A 25,780-nucleotide genomic window follows, 5' to 3' on the forward strand; every position below is an offset into this window, starting at 1 on the left:
CTTTATAATGCTAACTATGAAATGGTAAAATAAAATGGTTTATTCTTGCTAGACAGATACTATATTAGTTGGAAGATTTGCCCTTGGAATATTTAAGTACACACTGGTTAGTTACCTAACAAGTCCAGTTTTTGGCATTTCTAAGAATCTTAATCATACCATTATTTCCATAGGAATTAAACTGAAGGTATTTGGTACCTTTCATCTACTTCTAAAACTGGGATGCCTGCCATGCTTTCCACAGACTCTCCATTTATTGAAACAAAGTGGCATTTATTTTCCCAGCTGATGGGGCGGGCAAAGGGAAGGCATTTCTTTCACATCCTTGTACTCTTCTATAGTGAAGTACGGGGTAGAGCTTCATAAAAAGTTCCCTTTCCCTGAAGCTTCATTTCCTGAAGCTTGTTTATTATCACTGAAAAATGATCATTAATAATCTTTCCAATCAGGTCTGCTGGTAGTTCAATTTATGCCTTTTTAAAAAATTCATCCATACTTGTTTTGAGTAGGCTGCTTGTTTAACTTAAAGTTCACTGTATACCATTTAAAAAAAAGTTGCCTTTTAAAGTCTGTTAATTTTTTACAGCTTTATTTTAGACAGATAGATAGTTTAAGAACCAATGACATACCTCTGTAATGATAAAGGAAAGAAAACAAGCTTTCCTTTTAAGAAACCAAAGAGCACAAAATAAGACTGTTTCATTGTACATAATCACCACAGAATATTAGGCACTCTGACAGGGTTAGGCAAGATTCTTGGTGTGAGGTGAGGCACAGGCACTTTCATTTGTAGAGTGCTGCTGATTCTCATTTTGAAGGTAGGTATTATAAAAGTCTTTACTTGTCACCTTATTTCTGGCCCCAACACAGCAGCCGATATTTTTAAAAGTTCTGTTTCTCCCTGGTCTTTGTTCATATACACATCGAAAGTAACTTAAAAACAAGGATCCAAGGGGGCCATACTTCATTATGTTATCTAAATGTTAAAATGAGAACTCAAAAGTAGGCAGATTATATGAATACATATTCTTACCTCTGCTACAAATAAAAACACCCCAAACCCTTCATACTTTTATAAAAATACAGATATTAAACTGTAGCCTTTTATATACCATTTCTGAAAAGTATTTAGTTGCATAAATAGATGACAGTATCTTTTTTTTTAAGTATTACTTAAAAAAAGACTTAAGTCTTTTCTTTCAGGTATTTAGACAGCTCTGGAAGGCTTTACCCAGTTGACATATGGTGGTAGTAGAAATATTAAATATGCAACACACAAAGCCTGCAACTTGACATTGGTCACTGAAACAAAAATTGAATTCCTAAATCCAAGCAATCAAAAGATGTTTATTTTTTATAGAAAGATCTGTAAAAAAATAATTTTTCAAACAGCTTTACTTTCATAGAGAAAACTTTCTACAGAGGTTGACTAAGATTTTAAGATTTTAAATTGTACCATCATTAAATAAGGTGGGACACCATATGAATTTCATTGCACTGGAAGAAATGCAAAGCATTTTTTAATATAAAGTATACAGAGCATTCTAGTCAACTACAGCTGTGTTACAGCTATGTGTTCTTTTGGATTTGGTCCAAAGAAACCTGAGTCTGTTTCCAGAGAGAATGAAAAATGTTATAGACACCTGATCAGTTACTCCTCACTGTAGGATGCACAAAAATGACATTCCTTGTAGATCCCACTGAATCCAGTTTCCCAACACTGATACTTTCCTTTTTCCCTTCCCCCACCCCAGTTCACTTTGGGTTTCAGGTTCAATTCTCAAATCACAGGCATCCAGATTTTCTTCATAACAAACACATCCCATGGTCAGATGAACTACCCAGTTTTCCAGTATGACATCACCTCTTCTGCTCCCAAATTTCGGCCATATTTAGGTCCAAATCTTTAAGGCCTTTTAAGGCTTGAAGATTTCCAGTGTAAAAAGCTACATCTGCTGTGACCAACCTAAATAATGGAGAGAAAATTATTTTTAAATCTCAAGCTTTCTATTCAGATAATTAAAGTAACAGTGCTCACCGAGTCGGTCCTATCCTGGCTGCTACAGTATTATCTAAAATTCAGATTTCTTAGCACCCAAGTGTCAACATATTATCTTAGCAGGATTCCTGTTATCAACAAGTAGGCCATTTAATGCTGTATTTCCATAATAAATATTTGGAAAATGAATACATCAATGCATTTGGAGTCAGTTTCATGATAAATTCAGCCCAAGAAAATCATCTATCTTAAAACAGCATGAATTAATATACAGAGAAAATAACAGGTTAAAATGTTTTTGATTGGTTAGCACTAGAGTATAGGTGTGTTGACTAAAATAGTAAACTCAAGGGAAAAGCAGGCCAGGTTTTCTAAGTGTCATCTAAGCGATTAAATACAGACTAGTATTCATGTATATAAGCCCTACTAGATATTTCTTTAAAAACCCAAGAGAAAAATAGGAAAGAATATGAACAAGAAGTCACAGATGAAAACACCTGAATAACCAATAAACTGAAAAAATGGTAAATGTCAGGAAAATGCCAGTCAAAACAAGGTACTATTATCCCCCATCAGACTGGCAACAATTAAGAAATCTAACAGCAAATGTTGGCAAGATGTGGGAAACAAATTCTCACAAACTACTCCACTAATGGAGTATTAACAGCCACTGTCAATACCTAACAATGTGAAAATGTGTATTAGCTCCAATTCACTTATATTCAGGTATATGCCCTGAAGAAATGGTCATACCACTAGACATGTATAAGGATCTTCAGTATGGCATGGTTATAATGGAAAAAAGTAACGACTTAGCAATTTATCACTAGGGGAAATGTCTAATTTACCTATGGTTGATTCATGGAGTGGTGGCTCATGCCTGTAATCCCAACACTTGGGGAGGCTGAGGCAGGAGGATCACCTGAGCTCAGGAGTTCCAAGACCAGCCTGGGCAACAAAGCGAGACCTCATCTCTAAAAAAAATTAAAAAAATTAGCTGGGTGTGGTACCACACACCTGTAGTTGCAGCTACTGGGGAGTCTGTGATGGGAGGATTGCTTGAGCCACGGAGGTTGAGGCTGCAGTGAGCCATGATCACACCACTGCCCTCCAGCCTGTGTGACCATGAGACCCTGTCTCCAAAAAAAAAAAAAAAAAAAGGTGGTTTTGACTATACAGCAGTCAAAAACAGACAACTTCCACAGATCAACAGAGATAAATCAGTAAAAATGCCAAGTAGAAAGCAAGCTGCATATATGCAATATACCATATAAGTAAATTTATAAAACAGCACTACATATTTTTCATAAATCTAGGTATAGTAAATGAGAAAGACTGAAAGAATGTAGACTAAACTCACTGGAAATGTTACCTAAAGGTTAGGAGAAAAAGGGAAAGGAACTGCAGATGAGGTGTAAAGGTGTACTTCAGCTTCATCTGGAATGCAATTTTTTGAATACCATTTTAAAAATACAATAAATATTTTTTTCAAGTGAAAATGACAAATGTTAATGATCAATTCTGGGGAGTAGAAATATAAATATTTTATTATTCTCTGTATGTCTCTATTTTTAAAATATTTTAAAATAGAGGGAAAAAATTACATTAAAAAGTACAGAGCTGGGCTGGGCGTGGGCTCATGCCTGTAATCCCAGCACTTTGGGAGGCCGAGGCAGGCAGATCACCTGAGGTCAGGAGTTTGAGACCAGCCTGGCCAACATGATAAAACCCTGTCTCTACTAAAAATACAAAAATTAGCCAGGTGTGGTGGCACGTGCCTGTTAATCCCAGCTACTCAGGAGGCGGAGGCAGGAGAATCGCTTGAACCTGGGAGGTGGAGGTTGAAGTGAGCTGAGATCACACCACTGTGCTCCAGCCTGTGTGACAGAGCGATACTCCGTCTCAAAAAATAAAAATAGAAGTACAAGGCTGGGGAGAGGGAGAAATAGGAAGCAACTGCCTAATGGGTACAGGATTTTCTTTTGGAGTAGTGAAAATGTTTGGAACTAGATAGAAGTGGTGGTTACGCACCATTGTGAAGACACTAAAAGCCACTGAATTGTTCACTTTAAAATGGTTAATTTTATGTTTACGTCAAAAAAAGTCAAAAGCTACATTTTTAGTGAAATTTCAGAAACAAAAATTCCTTTTACGCAGGTAGTTTATGTCTTTGGCTAGAGGATAGAGGTTAATCTTCAGGCATCTTTCAAAGACATGACTTGACTTACAAAGAATGAGTTTCTGTTAGTATGTGACAGTGAGGATCTCTAAGGTCAGAATGACTTCCAAATAGATATATTAAAAAAGAAAAATAATAGCTAACGAGTTAGCTTGCATGCTTCAGAACTACTCGTCTGCAAAAACCCAACTAACCAACCCAGATTTAGTTATGGGAATAAAAGTAAAAGGGTATGAGCGGGGTAGGCCTTGAAAATATTACTAGCTTTTTTTGAACAGCCTCTTTAGGGTACACAGTATACATCTCTACCAAGAGTCTCTAAGTTTCTCATATGCTATTACCTTTTCAGGAGCAGGTCTCTCATGTATGTACCATTTGCATCATTTGACATCAAGACAGAGAGATACACAGTGTCACCCATGTGATGTTTTCTTAGGTGGGGTTCAGGTATTACGATTGTATAAAAATGTCCTTGTTTTTAGAGACACATGCCAAAGTATTTAAGGGTTAAATTTTATGACTGCAGCCTACTTTTTTGGATGTTCGGCAAAAGGGAGGTATGGGGGTGGGATGGAGAAGGAGCAAAAGTGGCAGGGAGAATGTGGCAAAATTTTAACAGTTGATAAATCTAGGTAAAAGGTATTCAGTGTTCATCATCGTCCTTTAAATGTTCCATGGCCTTGAAATTTTTGAAAACAAATGATTCTTTAAAAAGAAAAAGAAGAATCAGGTAATAAGAGAGAGTATCATTCTTGCATAAAACTCTTAAATTCAGCCTAACAGATTCAACAGAACAAAGCTTTCACATAGCTTTTTGCAAAATTGATTCACTGTACTTCTTTTTAAATGGCAAGGCCAACTTTATGAGTTTGAAATTTGAGCCTGAAATTCCTTTAACAGGGAATAAAATTTTATTCCTAAAAACCTTAGCACACTAAAGAATTGATACTAAGATATAACTAAATGATCACTGCTTTACATTTTATAAAATCTCTTCCCCATATCTTTATCTACATAACTCTTCACAAAAATCCTGTTAAGGAAACTTTTATCATCATCCCTATTTTCAAATCTAAAAAACCTAAGCTGAGGGGAGTAAGTGATTTGCCCAAAGTTACAACAGCTAGTAAGTGACAGAACTAGAACTTAACCCAAGTTTTCAGATTCTAAATCCTATCCTATGCTTTCTATGTACTATGCTATTTTAACAGTAATATATACAATTTTTTCAACAGCTTACAATAAAATATATACATATACACACATATATTATTTTTCGTAACCCTGTGAAGGAATTAAGACATATTTCATCCTTGTTATTTTATAAATGTGGCACAGAGGTTAAGTGACATTCACATGGTCACACAGTAGGACTTTTGAATCCTGTTTGAGTTGGGGAAAGCTATTGGGTATCTAAGGAAGCGCTACTAACTCACACTGCCTCAAAACAGATACATAAGGTCAGGTAAGTAATTGTCCATGTATACACCACTTTTAGATAGTTAGACAGAAACAGGTATTTCCACGGGGCAAAAAAAAGCACAAAAGCTTGCTGATTTTACAACGTTGGTCTTCAGTGTGATTACAGCAGAAAAGGATGGCATAAATAATCAAAACTGATCATTAAAACAATTTAATATGGGAGTATATGGTGAAAATGTTAAATAAAAAAAACATACCCATTTTGAGGTCCTCCATCATTTATCACATTTAAGTGAGATAACTGCTTTTTCAAGTGGAGTTTATAACTTGCATTAATTCTTAAAAATAACATCTGAAAAAGAAATAAAACTAAGTTTCTTAAAGTTCTACTGAAATAGAATATGTAAATATCTGAGTTATCAACATTAGAGAAAGTATTTTTAAAAACCAAAACCTTTGCTTTGGCATATACTTTTAAAATCCTCCTCTGAAAGTATTCTATTGCTATTTCACTACATTTTTTCTCCTTAGCTGGATAAAAGCTTTCTAACCTCCTTAGTACTCCTTTTTGGAAAAAAATCCCGTAAGTGGGATCAACTGTGACAAGTAAAAATAATAAAAAGTAGTGGGGAATTTTGTAATATATTAAGTAGGAAGTCGATAGGGGAAAGAATGTCATAATGATAGAGGCAAAGGTACTTTCATACTTCTATTCTAGTGAAATCACTTCAAAGTATTTTATTGTTCTCTCAAGCTTTGGGAAATACCTAACCTAAAATTATATACAATGAATTTATGAAATGATTTTGTGAAATAACATTGTCTGTGGGGAAAATATATATAACAATCTATGGAAGTTTTGTGGAATTACTAGTATTCAAGTGGCAATAGTGACATAAAATAACATTTGCCCAGCTTTGACAAGAGTACCCTTTATGCCACAGATAAAAACACATGAAGTACCTGTATGCCCAGCTCTCTGATCTGGCTAAGTCCTGCTCTAGAATTAGAACTCAGATGGCAAATCCAGAAGGTCAGAATGCCAGAGGTGGAGGATCTTACATGTGGAATGGAAAGGATGGCTTGGCTAAGAAGAAATTAGAAGGAAAAAGGAGACGACCCTAGTGGGTCCGCCATATATTATGGCTCCCCTTCAGTCCTCAGTGAGTCCCAAAGGAGTTCCATGATATTTACTCATGAGTTTGGTATGATTTATGAAAACCTAGGGAAATATGAAGAAAATGTTACTAGCTAGTATAGGATGAAGTTTGAGGTGGCATAGGAAAGGAGACCAGCAGGAGCAACAGCAGGCAAGAGGTACTAAGAAAGCCACCCTCTGCTCCCAAATGCCATTTCCATGCACTCAACCAAGTAAGAGAGACAAACTGAAATAAACAAACTTGTCTGAATAGCAAAAATCCCAGTGAAAGTTAAATTCATTAGTCATACAGCAACTAGACTTTAATATTATACCATTTATTCTACAAACTAGGCACACTTAATATGGAGGAAATAAGCTAAGATTAATTTAAAAAAAAAAAAAACTGGTAAAAAAGAGAATACTGGAAAATTCAAAGTTCCAGGAGAGGGGAACAGGGGTGTAGGGGGTAGAGTTGTTACTGAAGAGTGAAGCGAACTCTGTGATAATACTTTTGTAGGGGAATACAGTAGAGATAGAAGGGTGGATACTTCATAGCTGAGAGGTGCCAAAGGCTCCCCGACCCTGCATTTTGCTCTTTTTCCTAGTTTGTCTTTATTACAGATCACTTATGCTGATCTAACAATAAAGCAGATTGAGTTAATTACATGTGTTAATCTTATTAACTTTATCACTAATTCTTCCCATAGCCAATTTGAATTACAATCACCATAACATATTTTGCTACTAATTGATAAAGGCCAACTCTAATTTTCCAAGGAACAGCATAATAAATGACGTAAGTAGAATCTGGGACTACTGATCATGGACAAACAGAAAATCTACTTTTTAGAATTGTTTATCATATAGTAAAGCTATAGCTCTGGTCTGTCACTGCAAGGAGCACTTAGAAAGTAGAAATTTTTATCCATGTTCTACCAGTCAATGTAACGATTTAAAAAAATGATAATCATATTGGAACATGAACAGCTTAACGGTGCCAAAAGCATGTAAAACCACCCCAATTCTGCAGATATTGTATGTTATATATACATGAATAGTTTTAGGAATTACTACTCACCTGTGTTTGTTCTTCTGGAAGGAGATCAAATATAGCTTCGTGCATTTTTGTCATTTGCTTACAAATATTCCTGAAACAGGCAGAAGGAACGGGAGCCTTCACCTCATACTGGTAGGGGAAAATAATGATAATTATGGTCATGTCCTCTGAATTGCATATGTCTCCACCATTCCCTGAGACATATATTTACCGTCCCTCCACATATCCAATTCTGGCATAGTGCTCAAGCTTACACTTTTCAACTGTGATCTGCACTACTCATACAAATCTTGAGAACCTTTCATTCAATATCTTAATCCACTTTAAAGGAGCTAAAATAGCTCAGTGACTAAGAACAAAGGCTGCTTCCAAACTTAGACTGCTGGGTTCAGATCCCAGCTCCTCCCATTCTAAGCTATGTGATGTTGAGCAAGTTACTTAATTTATCTATCTCAAAGGGCTGCTGTGAGAATTAAAAAAGAGGACTCATAAGAATGCAAAACAGTGCTTGATACAAAGTAAGTACTCAAAAAAATGTTAGCTACTAATCTGGCTCAATATACAATGTAGCCACTCCAAATAAACAGATTATGTTTAAAAATTTAAAAATTAGCCAGGGCATGGTGGCAGGCACGTGTAATTCCAGCTACTCGGGAGGCTGAGACAGGAAAATTGCTTGGACCTGGGAGGTGGAGGCTGCAGTGAGCTGAGATAGCACCACTGCACTCCAACCTGGGCGACAAGAGTGAAACTGTCTCAAAAAAAAAAAAAAAAAACAATGTGTCAACATGATCATACCTGAAATCAACAGAAAAATATGGCAGAATTAAGATGTTTTTTAGTTTGTAGGTGGGTCAATACAGTAATCATATTTTACCCTAACACTAAAAGGAGGATTTTTTTTCAGCAATGTTCTCTGCTAAAAATTTAAACTTAGGTAAATTCATTTTACTATTCCTACATATGAAACAATATGGTAGTATGACTTTAAAAACCATCTTTTGAACAACAACAACAAAAAAAGCAGCAAAAACCTCTGCAGACGCAAACGACTCTGTCTGACAGCTTTGAAGAGAGCAGTGGATCTCCCAACACGGAGGTTGAGATCTGAGAACGGACAGACTGCCTGCTCAAGTGGGTCCCTGACCCCTGAGTAGCCTAACTGGGAGACATCCTCCACTAGGGGCAGACCGACACCCCACACCTCACACGGTGGAGTACACCCCTGAGAGGAAGCTTCCAAAGCAAGAATCAGACAGGTACACTCGCTATTCAGCAGTATTCTATCTTCTGCAGCCTCTACCGCTGACACCCAGGCAAACAGGGTCTGGAGTGGACTTGAAGCAATCTCTAACAGACCTACAGCTGAGGGTCCTGACTGTTAGAAAGAAAACTAACAAACAGGAAGGACACCCACACCAAAACCCCATCAGTACGTCACCATCATCAAAGACCAGAGGCAGATAAAACCACAAAGATGGGGAAAAAGCAGGGCAGAAAGCTGGAAATTCAAAAAATAAGAGCGCATCTCCCCCTCCAAAGGAACGCAGCTCGTCACCAGCAACGGATCAAAGCTGGACAGAGAATGACTTTGACGAGATGAGAGAAGAAGGCTTCAGTCCATCCAACTTCTCAGAGCTAAAGGAGGAATTACATACCCAGCACAAAGAAACTAAAAATCTTGAAAAAAGAGTGGAAGAATTGATAACCAGAATAATTAACGCAGAGAAGGCCATAAACGAACGGACAGAGATGAAAACCATGACACGAGAAATACATGACAAATGCACAAGCTTCAGTAACCGACTCGATCAACTGAAAGAAAGAGTATCAGCGACTGAGGATCAAATGAATGAAATGAAGCAAGAAGAGAAATCTAAAGAAAAAAGAAGAAAAAGAAATGAACAAAGCCTGCAAGAAGTATGGGATTGCGTAAAAAGATCAAATCTACGTCTGATAGGGGTGCCTGAAAGTGAGGGGGAAAATGGAACCAAGCTGGAAAACACTCTTCAGGATATCATCCAGGAGAACTTCCCCAACCTAGTAGGGCAGGCCAACATCCAAATTCAGGAAATACAGAGAACGCCACAAAGATACTCCTCGAGAAGAGCAACTCCAAGACACATAATTGCCAGATTCACCAAAGTTGAAATGAAGGAAAAAATCTAAAGGGCAGCCAGAGAGAAAGGTCGGGTTACACACAAAGGGAAGCCCATCAGACTAACAGCAGATCTCTCAGCAGAAACTCTCCAAGCCAGAAGAGAGCGGGGGCCAATATTCAACATTCTTAAAGAAAAGAATTTTCAACCCAGAATTTCATATCCAGCCAAACTAAGTTTCATAAGTGAAGGAGAAATAAAATCCTTTACAGACAAGCAAATGCTGAGAGATTTTGTCACCACCAGGCCTGCCTTACAAGAGACCCTGAAGGAAGCACTAAACATGGAAAGGAACTACCGGTACCAGCCATTGCAAAAACATGCCAAAATGTAAAGACCATCGAAGCTAGGAAGAAACTGCATCAACTAACGAGCAAAATAACCAGTTAATATCATAATGGCAGGATCAAGTTCACACATAACAATATTAACCTTAAATGTAAATGGACTAAACGCTCCAATTAAAAGACACAGACTGGCAAACTGGATAAAGAGTCAAGACCCATCAGTCTGCTATATTCAGGAGACCCATCTCACATGCAGAGACATACATAGGCTCAAAATAAAGGGATGGAGGAAGCTCTACCAAGCAAATGGAGAACAAAAAAAAGCAGGGGTTGCAATACTAGTCTCTGATAAAACAGACTTTAAACTATCAAAGATCAAAAGAGACAAAGAAGGCCATTACATAACGGTAAAGGGATCAATTCAACAGGAAGAACTAACTATCCTAAATATATATGCACCCAATACAGGAGCACCCAGATTCATAAAGAAAGTCCTTAGAGATTTACAAAGAGACTTAGACTCCCATACAATAATAATGGGAGACTTCAACACCCCACTGTCAACATTAGACAGATCAACGAGACAGAAAGTTAACAAGGATATCCAGGAATTGAACTCATCTCTGCAGCAAGCAGACCTAATAGACATCTACAGAACTCTCCACCCCAAATCAACAGAACATACATTCTTCTCAGCACCACATCACACTTATTCCAAAATTGACCACATAATTGGAAGTAAAGCACTCCTCAGCAAATGTACAAGAACAGAAATTATAACAAACTGTCTCTCAGACCATAGTGCAATCAAACTAGAACTCAGGACTAAGAAACTCAATCAAAACCACTCAACTACATGGAAACTGAACAACCTGCTCCTGAATGACTACTGGGTACATAACAAAATGAAGGCAGAAATAAAGATGTTGTTCAAAACCAATGAGAACAAAGATACAACATACCAGAATCTCTGGGACACATTGAAAGCAGTGTGTAGAGGGAAATTTATAGCACTAAATGCCCACAAGACAAAGCAGGAAAGATCTAAAATTGACACCCTAACACCACAATTAAAAGAACTAGAGAAGCAAGAGCAAACACATCCAAAAGCTAGCAGAAGGCAAGAAATAACTAATCAGAGCAGAACTGAAGGAGATAAGAAAAATAAAAAACCCTCCAAAAAATAATGAATCCAGGAGTTGGTTTTTTGAAAAGATCAACAAAATTGATAGACCGCTAGCAAGACTAATAAAGAAGAAAAGAGAGAAAAATCAAATAGACGCAACAAAAATGATAAAGGGGATATCACCACCGACCCCACAGAAATATAAACTATCATCAGAGAATACTATAAACACCTCTACACAAATAAACTAGAAAATCTAGAAGAAATGGATAATTTCCTGGACACTTACACTCTCCCAAGACTAAACCAGGAAGAAGCTGAATCCCTGAATAGACCAATAGCAGGCTCTGAAATTGAGGCAATAATTAATAGCCTACCAACCAAAAAAGTCCAGGACCAGATGGATTCACAGCTGAATTCTACCAGATGTACAAGGAGGAGCTGGTACCATTCCTTCTGAAACTATTCCAATCAACAGAAAAAGAGGGAATCCTCCCTAACTCATTTTATGAGGCTAACATCATCCTGATACCAAAGCCTGGCAGAGATACAACAAAAAAAGGGAATTTTAGACCAATATCCCTGATGAACATCGATGAGAAAATCCTCAATAAAATGCTGGCAAACCGAATCCAGCAGCACATCAAAAAGCTTATCCACCATGATCAAGTGGGCTTCATCCCTGGGATGCAAGGATGGTTCAACATACGCAAATCAATAAACGTAATCCAGCATATAAACAGAACCAAAGACAAAAACCACATGATTATCTCAATAGATGCAGAAAAGGCCTTTGACAAAATTCAACAGCCCTTCATGCTAAAAACGCTCAATAAATTCGGTATTGATGGAATGTATCTCAAAATAATAAGAGCTATTTATGACAAACCCACAGCCAATATCACACTGAATGGGCAAAAACTGGAAAAATTCCCTTTGAAAACTGGCACAAGACAGGGATGCCTTCTCTCACCACTCCTATTCAACATAGTGTTGGAAGTTCTGGCTAGTGCAATCAGGCAAGAGAAAGAAATAAAGGGTATTCAGTTAGGAAAAGAAGAAGTCAAATTGTCCCTGTTTGCAGATGACATGATTGTATATTTAGAAAACCCTATTGTCTCAGCCCCAAATCTCCTTAAGCTGATAAGCAACTTCAGCAAAGTCTCAGGATACAAAATTAATGTGCAAAAATCACAAGCCTTCTTATACATCAGTAACAGACTAACATAGAGCCAAATCATGAATGAACTTCCATTCACAATTGCTTCAAAGAGAATAAAATACCTAGGAATCCAACTTACAAGGGATGTAAAGGACCTCTTCAAGGAGAACTACAAACCACTGCTCAGTGAAATAAAAGAGGACACAAACAAATGGAAGAACATACCATGCTCATGGATAGGAAGAATCAATATTGTGAAAATGGCCATACTGCCCAAGGTAATTTACAGATTCAATGCCATCCCCATCAAGCTACCAATGAGTTTCTTCACAGAATTGGAAAAAACTGCTTTAAAGTTCATATGGAACCAAAAAAGAGCCCGCATTTCCAAGACAATCCTAAGTCAAAAGAACAAAGCTGGAGGCATCATGCTACCTGATTTCAAACTATACTACAAGGCTACAGTAACCAAAACAGCATGGTACTGGGACCAAAACAGAGATATAGACCAATGGAACAGAACAGAGCCCTCAGAAATAATACCACACATCTACAGCCATCTGATCTTTGATAAACCTGAGAAAAACAAGAAATGGGGAAAGGATTCCCTATTTAATAAATGGTGCTGGGAAAATTGGCTAGCCATAAGTAGAAAGCTGAAAATGGATCCTTTCCTTACTCCTTATACGAAAATTAATTCAAGATGGATTAGAGACTTAAATGTTAGACTTAATACCATAAAAACCCTAGAAGAAAACCTAGGTAATACCATTCAGGACATAGGCATGGGCAAGGAATTCATGTCTAAAACACCAAAAGCAACGGCAACAAAAGCCAAAATTGACAAATGGGATCTCATTAAACTAAAGAGCTTCTGTACAGCAAAAGAAACTACCATCAGAGTGAACAGGCAACCTACAGAATGGGAGAAAATTTTTGCAATCTGCTCATCAGACAAAGGGCTAATATCCAGAACCTACAAAGAACTCAAACAAATTTACAAGAAAAAAACAAACAACCCCATCAAAAAGTGGGCAAAGGATATGAACAGACACTTCTCAAAAGAAGACATTCATACAGCCAACAGACACATGAAAAAATGCTCATCATCACTGGCCATCAGAGAAATGCAAATCAAAACCACAATGAGATACCATCTCACACCAGTTAGAATGGCGATCATTAAAAAGTCAGGAAACAACAGGTGCTGGAGAGGATGTGGAGAAATAGGAACACTTTTACACTGTTGGTGGGATTGTAAACTAGTTCAACCATTATGGAAAACAGTATGGCGATTCCTCAAGGATCTAGAACTAGAAGTACCATATGACCCAGCCATCCCATTACTGGGTATATACCCAAAGGATTATAAATCATGCTGCTATAAAGACACATGCACATGTATGTTTATTGCGGCACTATTCACAATAGCAAAGACTTGGAATCAACCCAAATGTCCATCAGTGATGGACTGGATGAAAATGTGGCACATATACACCATGGAATACTATGCAGCCATAAAAAAGGATGAGTTTGTGTCCTTTGTAGGGACATGGATGCAGCTGGAAACCATCATTCTCAGCAAACTATCACAAGAACAGAAAACCAAACACCGCATGTTCTCACTCATAGGTGGGAACTGAACAATGAGATCACTTAGACTTGGGAAGGGGAACATCACACACCGGGGCCTATCACGGGGAAGGGGGAGGGCGGAGGGATTGCATTGGGAGTTATACCTGATGTAAATGACGAGTTGATGGGTGCTGACGAGTTGATGGGTGCATCACACCAACATGGCACAAGTATACATATGTAAGAAACCTGCACGTTATGCACATGTACCCTAGAACTTAAAGTATAAAAAAAAAAAAACCTAGAAACTTTCTGAGAAAAATAAATAAATAAAAATAAAAACCATCTTTTAGCTTATATTTTAGAATTCACACAGCTGAAATTATATACCATTTTATTTATAAGACAAATTTGGGCTAAATACTATATTTTAAATGTACTAATTTTATATTAGTATGCTTCATTAGAATGTACTAATATGCACTAGTTTATTAAAATGTGATGAGTTCCAATAAACTGCTGTAAAAGAACCATGTATAGATCACCATGTAACTGAATTAAGCAAAGTTGTGACCACCCAAACCCAAGGGTTTGTCTCTCTTCACCCTAAAAAGATATCAAACATCCTCTTATCTTTTTATCTTTTTTTATTAATAACAGCTTTGAGATATAATTCACATACCATAAAATTCATTCTTTCAAAATATAAAATTCACTGGGTTTTGGTAAATTCATAGTTACACAGCTATTACTGCTAATTTATAAACATTTTCATTACCTCCAAAAGAAATTCCAAACCCAAAAGTTGTCCTTCTGGACTCTCCCTTTTCCCCAGCCCCTGGCAACCACTAATCTACTTTCTGTCCCTGAATTTGCTTATTCTGGACATTTCATAGAAATGGAATCATAGAATATGTGGCTTTTTGTGACTGGCTTCTTTCCCTAAACATAATGCTTTTGTTTATGAATGAATCAGTACTTCATTTCTTTTTGTTATTTATTCATTTTTAGAGACAGTGTCTCACTCTGTCACCCAGGCTAGAGTGCAGTGGTGTGATCGTAGCCCACTGTAACCTGGAACTCCTGTGCTGAAGCAATCCCTCCACTTCAGCCTTCTGAGTAGGTAGGACTACAGGCACACACTACCACACCCAGCTTGAGCATTTCCTTTCTTTTTACAATGTTTTCAATATACTTGGGTATATACCTAGTGGTGGAATTACTGGGTCTTATGGTAACTCCAGGTTTAATCTTTTGAGGAAATGCTAAACTGTTTTCCAAAGTGGCTGCATCATTTTACAATATCACTAGCAGTGTATGCAGGCTCTAATTTATTCTCCACATCCTCACCAACACTTGCTATTTTTTTTTTTATTTTAGTCATCCTAGTAAGTATAATTTATGGTAACATCCTCTTAACTACCAGGGCCCCTGTACTGGGTTGAATAGTGTCCCCTCAAAATTCATGTCTACCTGGTACCTCATGAGGTCATAATGGATTAGAGTGGGACCTAAATCCACTGACCGGGGTCTTTATACAAGAAAGAAGAGAGAAATTCAGACACAGAGTCACACGCAGAGGGAAGACAACCATGTGAAGACCAGGCAGAGAGACCGGCATGAGGCAACTACAAGCCAAGGAATGCCAAGGACTGACAGCCACCACCTGAAGCTGGAAAGAAGCAGGGAAGAATTCTTCCCAGGAGTCTTCAAAGGGAGCAGAGCCTGGCCCACACCTTCATTTCAGACTTCTAGGTTCCAGAACGGGGAAAGAACAGACTTCTATTATTTTAAGTCATCCAATTTGTGGTAATTTATTATGGGGGCCCTAAAAACCTAAGATACTCCCGCAAACCTTCCTTCACTCCTGCTTTTCCTAAAGGTACTATTCTTTCCATATTACCTTTATACATTTCTTCAGTCACCTAAACTTGAGACTGTACTTCTTTAATCTCAGTTTATAAAATTTGGTTCCTGCCACCAGCCAACTACCTTCCTCTACTACCTGTATAACACTCTTCTGAAAGTGTGCGTGTGTGTGTGTGTGTGTGTGTGTGTGTGTGTGTGTATGCTTGAATGAATGTATCAGATTCAATGCTGTCTGGAGTGTACAAAGATGAATCAAAGTCCCTTTGGGGAGATAACTGTCTAAAAGCTGGTTGGTGTTCCAAAAAGTGGACAATGAATGCTATAGAACTCAAGTGAAGGACATTTACACAATGATGTCTAATGGCTTCCTAAGCTGCCCACCTGAGGTGTTCAGTCTTCAAAGGGGAAAAAGAAACAGGTATTCCAAATAGAGGACACGCCATATTATTTCAAATCTGTTTTGTTTGTTTTTTGTTTCCTTGAGATGGAGTCTCACTCTGACGCCAGGCTGGAGTGCAGTGGCGCAATCTCAGCTCACTGCAACCTCTGCCTCCCGGGTTCAAGTGGTTCTCCTGCCTCAGCCTCCCGAGTAGCAGGGACTACATACAGGAGCTCACCACCCCGCCCAGGTAATTTTTTGTTTTTAGTAGAGATGGGGTTTCACCATGTTGGCCAGGATGGTCTCGATCTCCTGACCTCGTGATCCACCAGCCTTGGCCTCCCAAAGTGCTGGGATTACAGGCATGCGCCACCACACCCGGCCTCAAATCTGTTTTATATACTTTCTGATTAATACTTCTAAAGTACCATTCTAATCATATTATTCATTCATTAAAAAACTTTTATTTAAAATTTAGAAAGCTGCAATAGAACATTGCTACTACCTTAACAATACAAAAAACTGAGATAATCTATAAAATCATAATTTTTCTTGACATCAGAGAACAGAGATCAGGGGAACCAAGGGAACTAATTCCAAAGACTGAAAAGGCCCTCTGAGGAGAGGTGATACACAGGAACTGCCTCACTTTTGGCAGAGCATAAAAACAAGAGGTGACCACAAGAGAAGCAAGTAAGAAGAAAATAACTAAAATTTTAACAGATTCCTAAAGGCCAAACGTGGGCTAGGATAGATTTAGGTAAGTGAAAACCCTAGCCATAATGAGAGTTTGCACTCATGCACGTTTTACTTCACGGCCTCCAGGAGGTACTCAGAAGAAACAGGAGGATCAAAGGGAGAAGACCATATAAATCCACTCTCAGTAGCACAGGTATTCAGGAGGTGATTAGTTGCCACAAGGGAATAGAAACAAATGCCATCCATTTCCCCCAAACCCTATTCTCATACAAAGTAAAAGGCCTAAGTCACTGAGAAGGGGCACCAAACTTTCACCACTGGGGTCACTGTATGAAAGCAGGAACAAAACATGCCTGCTCCTGGGCTGGGCACGGTGGCTCATGCCTATAATCCCAGCACTTTGGGAGGCCAAGGAGGGTGGATCACCTGAGGTCAGGAGTTTGAGACCAGCCTGGCCAACATAGTGAAACCCTGTCTCTACTAAAAATACAAAATTAGCTGGGCATGGTGGTGCATGCCTATAATCCTAGCTACTTGGAAGGTTGAGGCAGGAGAATTGCTTGAACCCGGGAGGCAGAGGTTACAGTGAGCTGAGATCACGCCGTTGCACTCCAGTCTGGGAGACAAGAGCAAAACTCCGTCTCAAAACAAAACAAAACAAAACAAAAAAACATGCCTGCTGCTGAAGGAAGGGACAAAAACACCTGAAGCCCAGGATCTTGCACCAATCAAAGCAGAGGTTGTGAGCAGAAGTATGGGCTCCACATTCAAGGCCAGGTATATAGACTCTACCTAAGATGGAGACCAGACAAGAAGAACAGATATTTCCCCTATTACCCTTAAGAGCCCAGCACTGAGAGTCTAGAGAAAGACTCCTGCTCTATAGTGCAGATGTACAGAGATGACTAAAAGATGAGGGTGAAACAAACACTGAGAAAAACCCTCTAACACCACCTCAGGCCCTACATTAAACACAAGGGAGTAGCAGCCTACTACTGAAGGAGTTGGAAGCCTCTGGCATACTAAGGATAACAGCAGCAACAACAAAACAGAAACCCAGCTTGATTATTGAATAATTTGATTCAAACCATAACAAAAATAGCCTGACAGAAGAGGTAAGTCCATTTCCATGCATAAACACTATTTACCTCACAGTCTTTACTGTTCTTCTACATACAAGGTTCAGCATTTAATTAAAAAATTACAAAATATACAAAAAAGAAAACAATATCCCACTGTCAAGAAATAAAGCAACCAACAGAATCAGACTCAGAGATAATCCAGATGTTGAAACGATTAGAGGGAGATATAAAAATAACTGATTAGGCCAGGTGCAGTGGCTCATGCCTGTACTCCCAGCACTTTGGGAGGCTGAAGTGGGTGGATCACCTGAAGTCAGGAGTTGAGACCAGTCTGGCCAACATGGCAAAACCCCATCTCTAATAAAAATACAAAAATTAGCTGGGTGTGGTGGCGCATGCCAGCTACCCAGAGCTGAGACATGAGAATTGCTTAAACCCAGGAGGTGGAGGTCGTAGTGAGCTGAGATCACGCAACCGTGCTCCAGCCTGGGCGAAAGAGTGGGACTGTCTCAAAAATAACATAACATAACATAACATAACATAACATAACATAACTAAAATAAAATAACTAAAATAAAATAACTGATTAACATGTTAAAGGATCTAATGAAACTGAAATCTTAAGGGAGAAATTGAAACTATAAAAAAGGAAACACACAACAGGTCCAAGAAGTGCAGAAGAAACTCAAGCATGATCAAAAACACACAAAACTTAGACACATCATAGTGAAACTGCTGAAAATCAAAGATAATATTTTTGAAGGCAAATACAGCAAAAAACAAAGAATTACAGCAGACTTCTTGTTGAAAACTGTGCAAGCCAGAAAACAATTGAACTGAATTCTACATCTTGCAAAACTATCTTTGAAAAATGAAGAGGAAATACAGGCTTTTTCAAACAAAAACTGAGGTGATTCATTGCTGGCAGTATATACACAAGAAATATGAATGGAATGTTTTCAGGCAGAAGAGTATGGTATCGGACAGATCCAAGCAAAGTAATGAAGAGCTCCAAAAATTTACCCTCATTTTTTCATAAAAATGAGGATAAATGTAAAAGGCACTGTTTTCGTCATTTTTATCACTTTAAAAGATAACTGATAATCTAAAGCAAAAACAGTGGCAAGGTATCATGGGTTTTAAAAAATACATAAAGTAAAATGTATGACAACAATAGCACACAGTAGGAGAGAGAGAAAACAGGTATCCTGTCGTAAAGTTCTTATACAATCAGGGAAGTAATGTCATCATATTATTTAAAGGTAAACTTAAAGATGTATGTTATAATCCCTAGAGCAGCCACTAGAAACAAACAGAAATATAGCTAGTACACCAACTTTAAAGATTAAACAAAATGAAACCATAAAAAACATTTAATCTGAAAAAAGAGGGGAAAATCAGTCAAAAAACAGAAGGAACAAACAAGACAACTAGCAAGATGACAGATTTAAATCTAACTATATAAAAAAATTTAAATGGTTTAATAGGTCAATAAAAGACAGCAATTGTCAGACTAAGGCAAAAAAGCAAGATCCAGCTTCATTCTGGGTATAAGAAACTAACTTTAAATATTAAGGCACAGATATGTTAAAAACAAAAGGATAGTAAGAGAAACATTATAAAAACACTATTCAAAAAAACTGGAATGGTTACATTCGTATTAGATAATGTGCACTTCAAAAAAAGGAATATAACCAGCCATAAAAAGGATATCACAGGCTGGACGCAGTGGCTCATGCCTGTAATCCTAGCACTTTGGAAGACAGAGGTGGGCAGATCACTTGAGGTCAGGAGTTCAAGACCAGCCTGGCCAACATGGTGAAACCCTATCTCTACTAAAAATACAAAAATTAGCTAGGTATGGTGGTGGGCACCTGTAATCCCAGCTACTCAGGAGGCTGAGGCAGGAGAATCACTTGACCCTGGGAGGCAGAGGTTGCAGTGAGCCGAGATTGCACCACTGCACTCCAGCCCAGGCAACAGAGCAAGCCTCTGTCTCAGAAAAAAAAAAAAAAAAAAAAATCACATAACAAATATTAAGAAAACACAGTAATCCTAAATGTGCATGTATGCAGCAATAGAACTTCAAGATACATATAACAAAAACTTGCAAAGATCTGAACACAAAAACAGACAAATTTACAATTATAGTAAAAAACTTCAGTGCTTATCTCTCAGTAATTGATATAACAAGTAGACAGAAAATCAGTAAGGACAGAAAAGACCTAAATAACACTATCAACCAACACCACCTAGTTGATAGACACAGGACACTCTACCCAACAACAGCAAAATACACACTCTTTTCATTTGCATGTGGAGCATTAGCCAAGATATTCTTCGGCCACATTCTGGGCCACAAAAGAAATCTTAAACATAAAATAACTGGAGTCATACAAAGTTTGTTTGCAGACCAAAAGAGAATCAGACTTGAGATCAAAACAAAGATTGCTGGAAAAGCCTAAAATATTTAGAAATTAAGTAATAGACTTCCAAATAACCCAAGGCCAAAGAAGAATCACAAGAAGTAGAAAATATTTTGAATCAAATAAAAATAAAAGCACAGAGTATCAAAATTTACAGGACACAGCAAAAGCAGTACACAAAGAAAAATACAGAGCATCAAATGCTTATATTCAAAAAAGGAAAGAAAGGTCTCAAATCAAAAATCTGGGCTTCTACCCTGAGAAATTAGAAAACAGCAAATTAAATCCAAAGAAAGGTTAAAAGAAAATAGAAAATAAATAATACAGACTGGAGTAGGAAAATAAAAAGCAGAAAAAGAGTAGGAAATATTTACTTTTACTAAAAGTAAAAGATCAAAACATGTGATAAACTTCTAGCCAGAAAGGGGGAGGTGAGGAAGACTTTATAAATTAACACCATTACCAATACCAAGAAAGAGCAGATAACACAAATCCTCACTGACATTAAAAGAATAAAGGAATATTACATACAAGTTAATGCTTACAAGTTAATAATAGATGAAATGGATAAATCCATTCAAAGAAACAAACTTCCAAAGTGTACTCAAGTAGATTACCCACACAGAACTATATGTATTTTTTTTTAATGAACTTATTAAAAATCTGCCTATAAAGCAAGAACAAAGACCAAATGGCTTTACTGATAAATTCTAACCTAAAACTTGGGGGAAAAATAATACCAATTCCCCACGAATTCTTCTTCCAGGAAACATAGGAGGAAGAATACTTTCCAACTCATTTTATGAGTCCAGTATTACTCTGATACCAAAATCAAATAGGCACTTCAAAACAAAACAAAGAACCCTATAGACTAATATCCTTCATAATACCCCCCGCCACACAAAAAAATCCTTAAGTAGGTTTATCCCATGAATGCAAGGTTGGCTCAACAGTAAAAAATCAATTAAGGTAATTCACCTTGGCAATCCTAAAGGCAATCCTAAAATATTTAGAAATTAAGAAATTAATTTCTTCAGACTAAGAAAGGCAGACCATATATGATCATCTCAACAGATGCACAAAAAGTATTTGACAAAACTCAACATCTGATCATCATACAAACCTCTCAGCAAACTTGAACAGAAGGAATCTTCCTTAACCTGATAAAGGCCTCTAAAAAAAAACTACAGCTAACATCATACTTAATGGTTAAAGACTGAACATTTTGTCCCAAGACTGGAGAAACCAAACATATCTGCTTTCACCGATTTTATTCAACGTTGTGCTGAAAGTCCTAGCCAGTGCCATAAAGCAAGGAAAAGAAATAAAAGGCATACAGATTCAAAAAGATGCAAGATTCTATTTGTAGACAACATGACTGTGTATGTAGAAAAATCCCAAAGAATCTACAAAATTGGCATTATAACTAATATGTGAGTTTAGCAAGGATGCAGGACATAAAGTTAATACAGAAAAATTCAAGGTGTTTTAATATACTAGCATTGAATAATTGGAAACGTAAATCTTTAAAAAAATACCATTTACAATAGCACCAAAAATCAAGAAATACTTAGGGGTAAATCTAATAAAATGTGTGCATTATCTGTTTACCAAAAACTACAAAATTTTGCTCAAAGACATTAAAGATGTAAGGAGTAAAGAGATAGGCCCAGTGGTGTGTGGTAAATATTTAATGGGCTCGCCGGGGGAAAAGCACTGGTTTGTAGTATTTGTTCATTTCTGTGGTGTAAATATTCACACCATGGGCAAAGTTACCAGTGTGCTGTTACTGAATGTAGTATTGGGAAGAGATACACAACATAGGTTCTGGCTAGCAGGTGCAATCTGGCTCTGGTACAAAACTGGATATACCCTGTTTGTGGATCAGAAGACTCAATAATGTCAATTCTACCCCAAGTGATCTATATGTTCAATGCAATTTCAATCAAAATCTGAGCGGCCTTTTTGGTAGTATTTGATAAGCTGATTTAAAATTTATAGGGAAAAGCTAAGGACCTAGAATAGCCAAAATAATTTTGAAAAAGAACAATATTAGTGAGCTCACATTATCTTATTTCAAGATTTACAATAATGCTGGAGTAGCTGAGACAGTGTGGTACTGGAACGGAATATAATCTCAAAACAAAACCAAATGAAAACAGTTGATTTTTAACAAAGGTGCCAATGGAGAAATGATAGTCTTTTTAACAAAAGGTGCTGGAACTATGAAAAACGAACACTGATTTATACTTTGCATTATATATAAATATCAACTAGAAATGAATCATAGACTTAAATATAAAACCTAAAACAATAACATTCCAGAAAAAAATTTGGAGAATATCTTTGTAACTTGCGTTATACAAAGATTTCTTGGCTGGGCGCAGTGGCTCACGCCTGTAGTCCCAGCACTTTGGGAGGCCAAGGCAGGCAGATCACCTGAGGTCAGGAGTTCGAGACCAGCCTGACCAACATGGAGAAACCTCGTCTCTACTAAAAACATAAAATTAGCTGGGTGTGGTGGTGCATGCCTGTAATCCCAGTTACTCAGGAGGCTGAGGCAGGAGAATCGCTTGAACCCAGGAGGCGGAGGTTGTGGTGCGCTGAGATCGTGCCATTGCACTCCAGCCTGGGCAACAAGAGCAAAACTCTGTCTCAAAAAAAAAAAAAAAAGATTTCTCAGGATAGGACACAAGCAGCATGAACAATAAAAAAAAATAAATTGAATTTCATCAAAATCAAAAATTGCTCTAAGACACTGTTAATGTAACGAAAAGACAAGCCACAAACTGGGAGAAAACACTTAGAAACCACATACCCGATAAAGAACTTGTATCCAAGATATATAAGGAACTCTTATAAGAAGACGAACAACCTAATATTTTTAAACGAGCAAGAAATCTGAACCAACACTTTACCAAAGAAAAGATATGAATGGAAAACAAGCACATGAAAAGATGCTTAACATATCTGTCATTATGCAACTTAAAACCACAATGAGATATCACTCCATACACACCTACAAGAGGACTAACATTAAAAAATAAAGTGATGGTGAAGAGCACCTGGAACTCTTTTACATGGCAAGTAAAAAGGCAATATGATGCACTTCAGAAAATTTTAGAAAAATTTTGTAGTTTCTTATAAAGTTACCATAAATTTTTATATTTCCATAATCCACAATTGCCCATCTTAGTCCAAAGTATTTATACTAAAGAAATGTAAACACATACCTACACAAAGCCTACACATGTATGCTTATAATAGCTTTCTTCATAACAGCCAAAAACTGGAGAAAACTCAGATGTCTATCAATTGGTGAATGGATAAACAAAAAGTAGTGAATCCATACAATGAATACTACTCTACAATAAAACAGAACAAACCACTGACACATGCTGTAACATCCATGAACTCCAAAAACATTATGTTAAATGAAGTGTGGGATAGTAGACTACGTTCTGTATAATTCTACTTAGAGGATATTCTGGAAAAGGCAAAACTACATGGATAAACATCTGATCAGTAGCTTTCAGAGGCCGAGTACGGGGGGTGAACTGACTACAAAAGTGCCCAAGAGAATGTTTACCAATGACGTTCTATAACTTGCAGTTCTACTATCTGTGTTTGCTAATTAAACCATACACTTAGAGAAGGTGAATTTTACTGAGTGTAAATTATACCTCAATAGACCTGATATAAATTGCTTAGTTTTCTACTGGTAGTCACAGCTCTCTACTATCTTTCCACCATATCTCCCACTCATGTGTGCCCACTCTGATGCATTAGCCAAATAGAACTATTACCTTTATTATTAATAACAATAACAGCAAAAGCATTAGCAGTCAATATTTACTAGAACTTGCTATAGTCAGATACATGATAAAAGGAAAGCAGTCCACATATATTATCTCATTAATACAACCTTATGAAGTAGGCTCCACTGTTATCCTCATTTAGAGACAGAAACAGAGGCTTAAGGAGATTAATAATTTGCCCAAGGTCCTTCAACAGCTAGTATGTGACAGACAAGACATTTGAATTTAGGTCTACCTGACTCCAAAACTCTGATAATGAATTGCCTTAAGATTTCTATCAACATGTTTGCTTATGCTGTTACCTCAGAGATCTCTTCACCTCAACTTCATCTGCCTTCATCTTATCTATCCTTAAAAGCAAAATTTATACGCATGCCTCATTGATAAAGCTTTCCCAGATCTTCTTCACCAGCTGACAACTATCTCTTTCAAAGCCTTAAAAGCTCCAGCACTAAATTAGTCCCTTATTTATAACACTTTACATATATCATACATCCTGTCATAGTTATTGATCTACTTCCCCAACTAAATATTTTGCTATTGGAGGACAAGGTCAAAGGTTTATTCACCCTTGTGTATCCCTGATACTGAACAAAACAGTTTATATTAATACATAACTTACAGAATGAATGAATAAATGAATGGTGGTTGGAACATTAGTCTACCTTTTAGTACAGTTAGATATTGTTTCATTCTACCCAGGCAATGGTACCCTTACTTATTAGCTGCTTTTTTTTTTTTTTTTTTTTTTGAGACAGAGTCTTGCTCTGTCACCCAGGCTGGAGTGCAGTGGCGCGATCTTGGCTCACTGCAAACTCCACCTCGCGGGTTCAAGCAATTCTCTGCCATAGCCTCCGAGTAGCTGGGACTACAAGCACGTGCTACCATGCCCGGCTAATTTTTGTATTTTTAGTAGAGACGGGGTTTCACCATCTTGACCAGGCTGGTCTTGAACTCCTGACCTCATGATCCACCCACCTTGGCCTCCCAAAGTGCTGGGATTACAGGCGTGAGTGACCATGGTGGCCGCCTTTTTTTTTTTTTTTTTTTTTTTGAGACAGAGTTTTGCTCTTGTTGCCCAGGCTGGAGTGCAATGGTGCCATCTCGGCCCACTGCAACCTCCGCTCCCGGGTTCAAGCAACTCTCCTGCCTCAGCCTCCCGAGTAGCTGGGATTACAGGTGCCCACCACCACGCCTGGCTAATTTTTTTTGTATTTTTGGTAGAGACAGGGTTTCACAATACTGGCGAAAATGGTCTCGAACTTCTGACCTCAGGTGATCCACGTGCCTCAGTCTCCCAAAGTGTTGGGATTACAGGCTTGAGCCACCATGCATGGCCACTTATTAGCTTCTTAGAATCAACCCATATGTTACTGTGTCATCCTTCTTCCCTAAAATTA

General features: G+C 37.6%; 1 protein-coding gene and 1 long non-coding RNA gene across 9 annotated transcripts in view; one reads left to right on the forward strand and one right to left on the reverse strand.

Moving 5' to 3' along the window:
• Positions 1 to 572: 572 nt before the first annotated feature.
• The window catches only part of LOC105465135 (VPS54 subunit of GARP complex), a 132,025-nt gene continuing 106,817 nt past the window's right edge, over positions 573 to 25,780 (reverse strand). For all 3 annotated transcript variants that reach the window (XM_011713405.3, XM_011713404.3, XM_011713406.3), the window contains 3 exons: positions 7,820 to 7,927; positions 5,858 to 5,952; positions 573 to 1,966 (listed from right to left, as the gene is read on the reverse strand). In XM_011713405.3, the coding sequence (XP_011711707.1) occupies positions 1,861 to 1,966; positions 5,858 to 5,952; positions 7,820 to 7,927 (309 nt within the window). In that variant the 3' untranslated portion in view covers positions 573 to 1,860. The remainder of the gene's footprint in view (positions 1,967 to 5,857; positions 5,953 to 7,819; positions 7,928 to 25,780) is intronic.
• The window catches only part of LOC112423713 (uncharacterized), a 78,821-nt gene continuing 68,399 nt past the window's right edge, over positions 15,359 to 25,780 (forward strand). For 2 of the 6 annotated variants that reach the window (XR_011611808.1, XR_011611805.1), the window contains exon 1: positions 15,360 to 15,989. This is a non-coding gene — a long non-coding RNA (uncharacterized lncRNA). Of the gene's footprint in view, positions 15,990 to 16,460; positions 16,606 to 25,780 lie in introns of all 6 variants that reach the window. The other 4 variants (XR_011611807.1, XR_011611809.1, XR_011611806.1 and 1 more) reach the window with 4 other exon arrangements.

This window comes from Macaca nemestrina, chromosome 13 (genome assembly GCF_043159975.1).
Source record: "Macaca nemestrina isolate mMacNem1 chromosome 13, mMacNem.hap1, whole genome shotgun sequence".
Classification (NCBI taxonomy): Eukaryota; Metazoa; Chordata; class Mammalia; order Primates; family Cercopithecidae; genus Macaca; species Macaca nemestrina.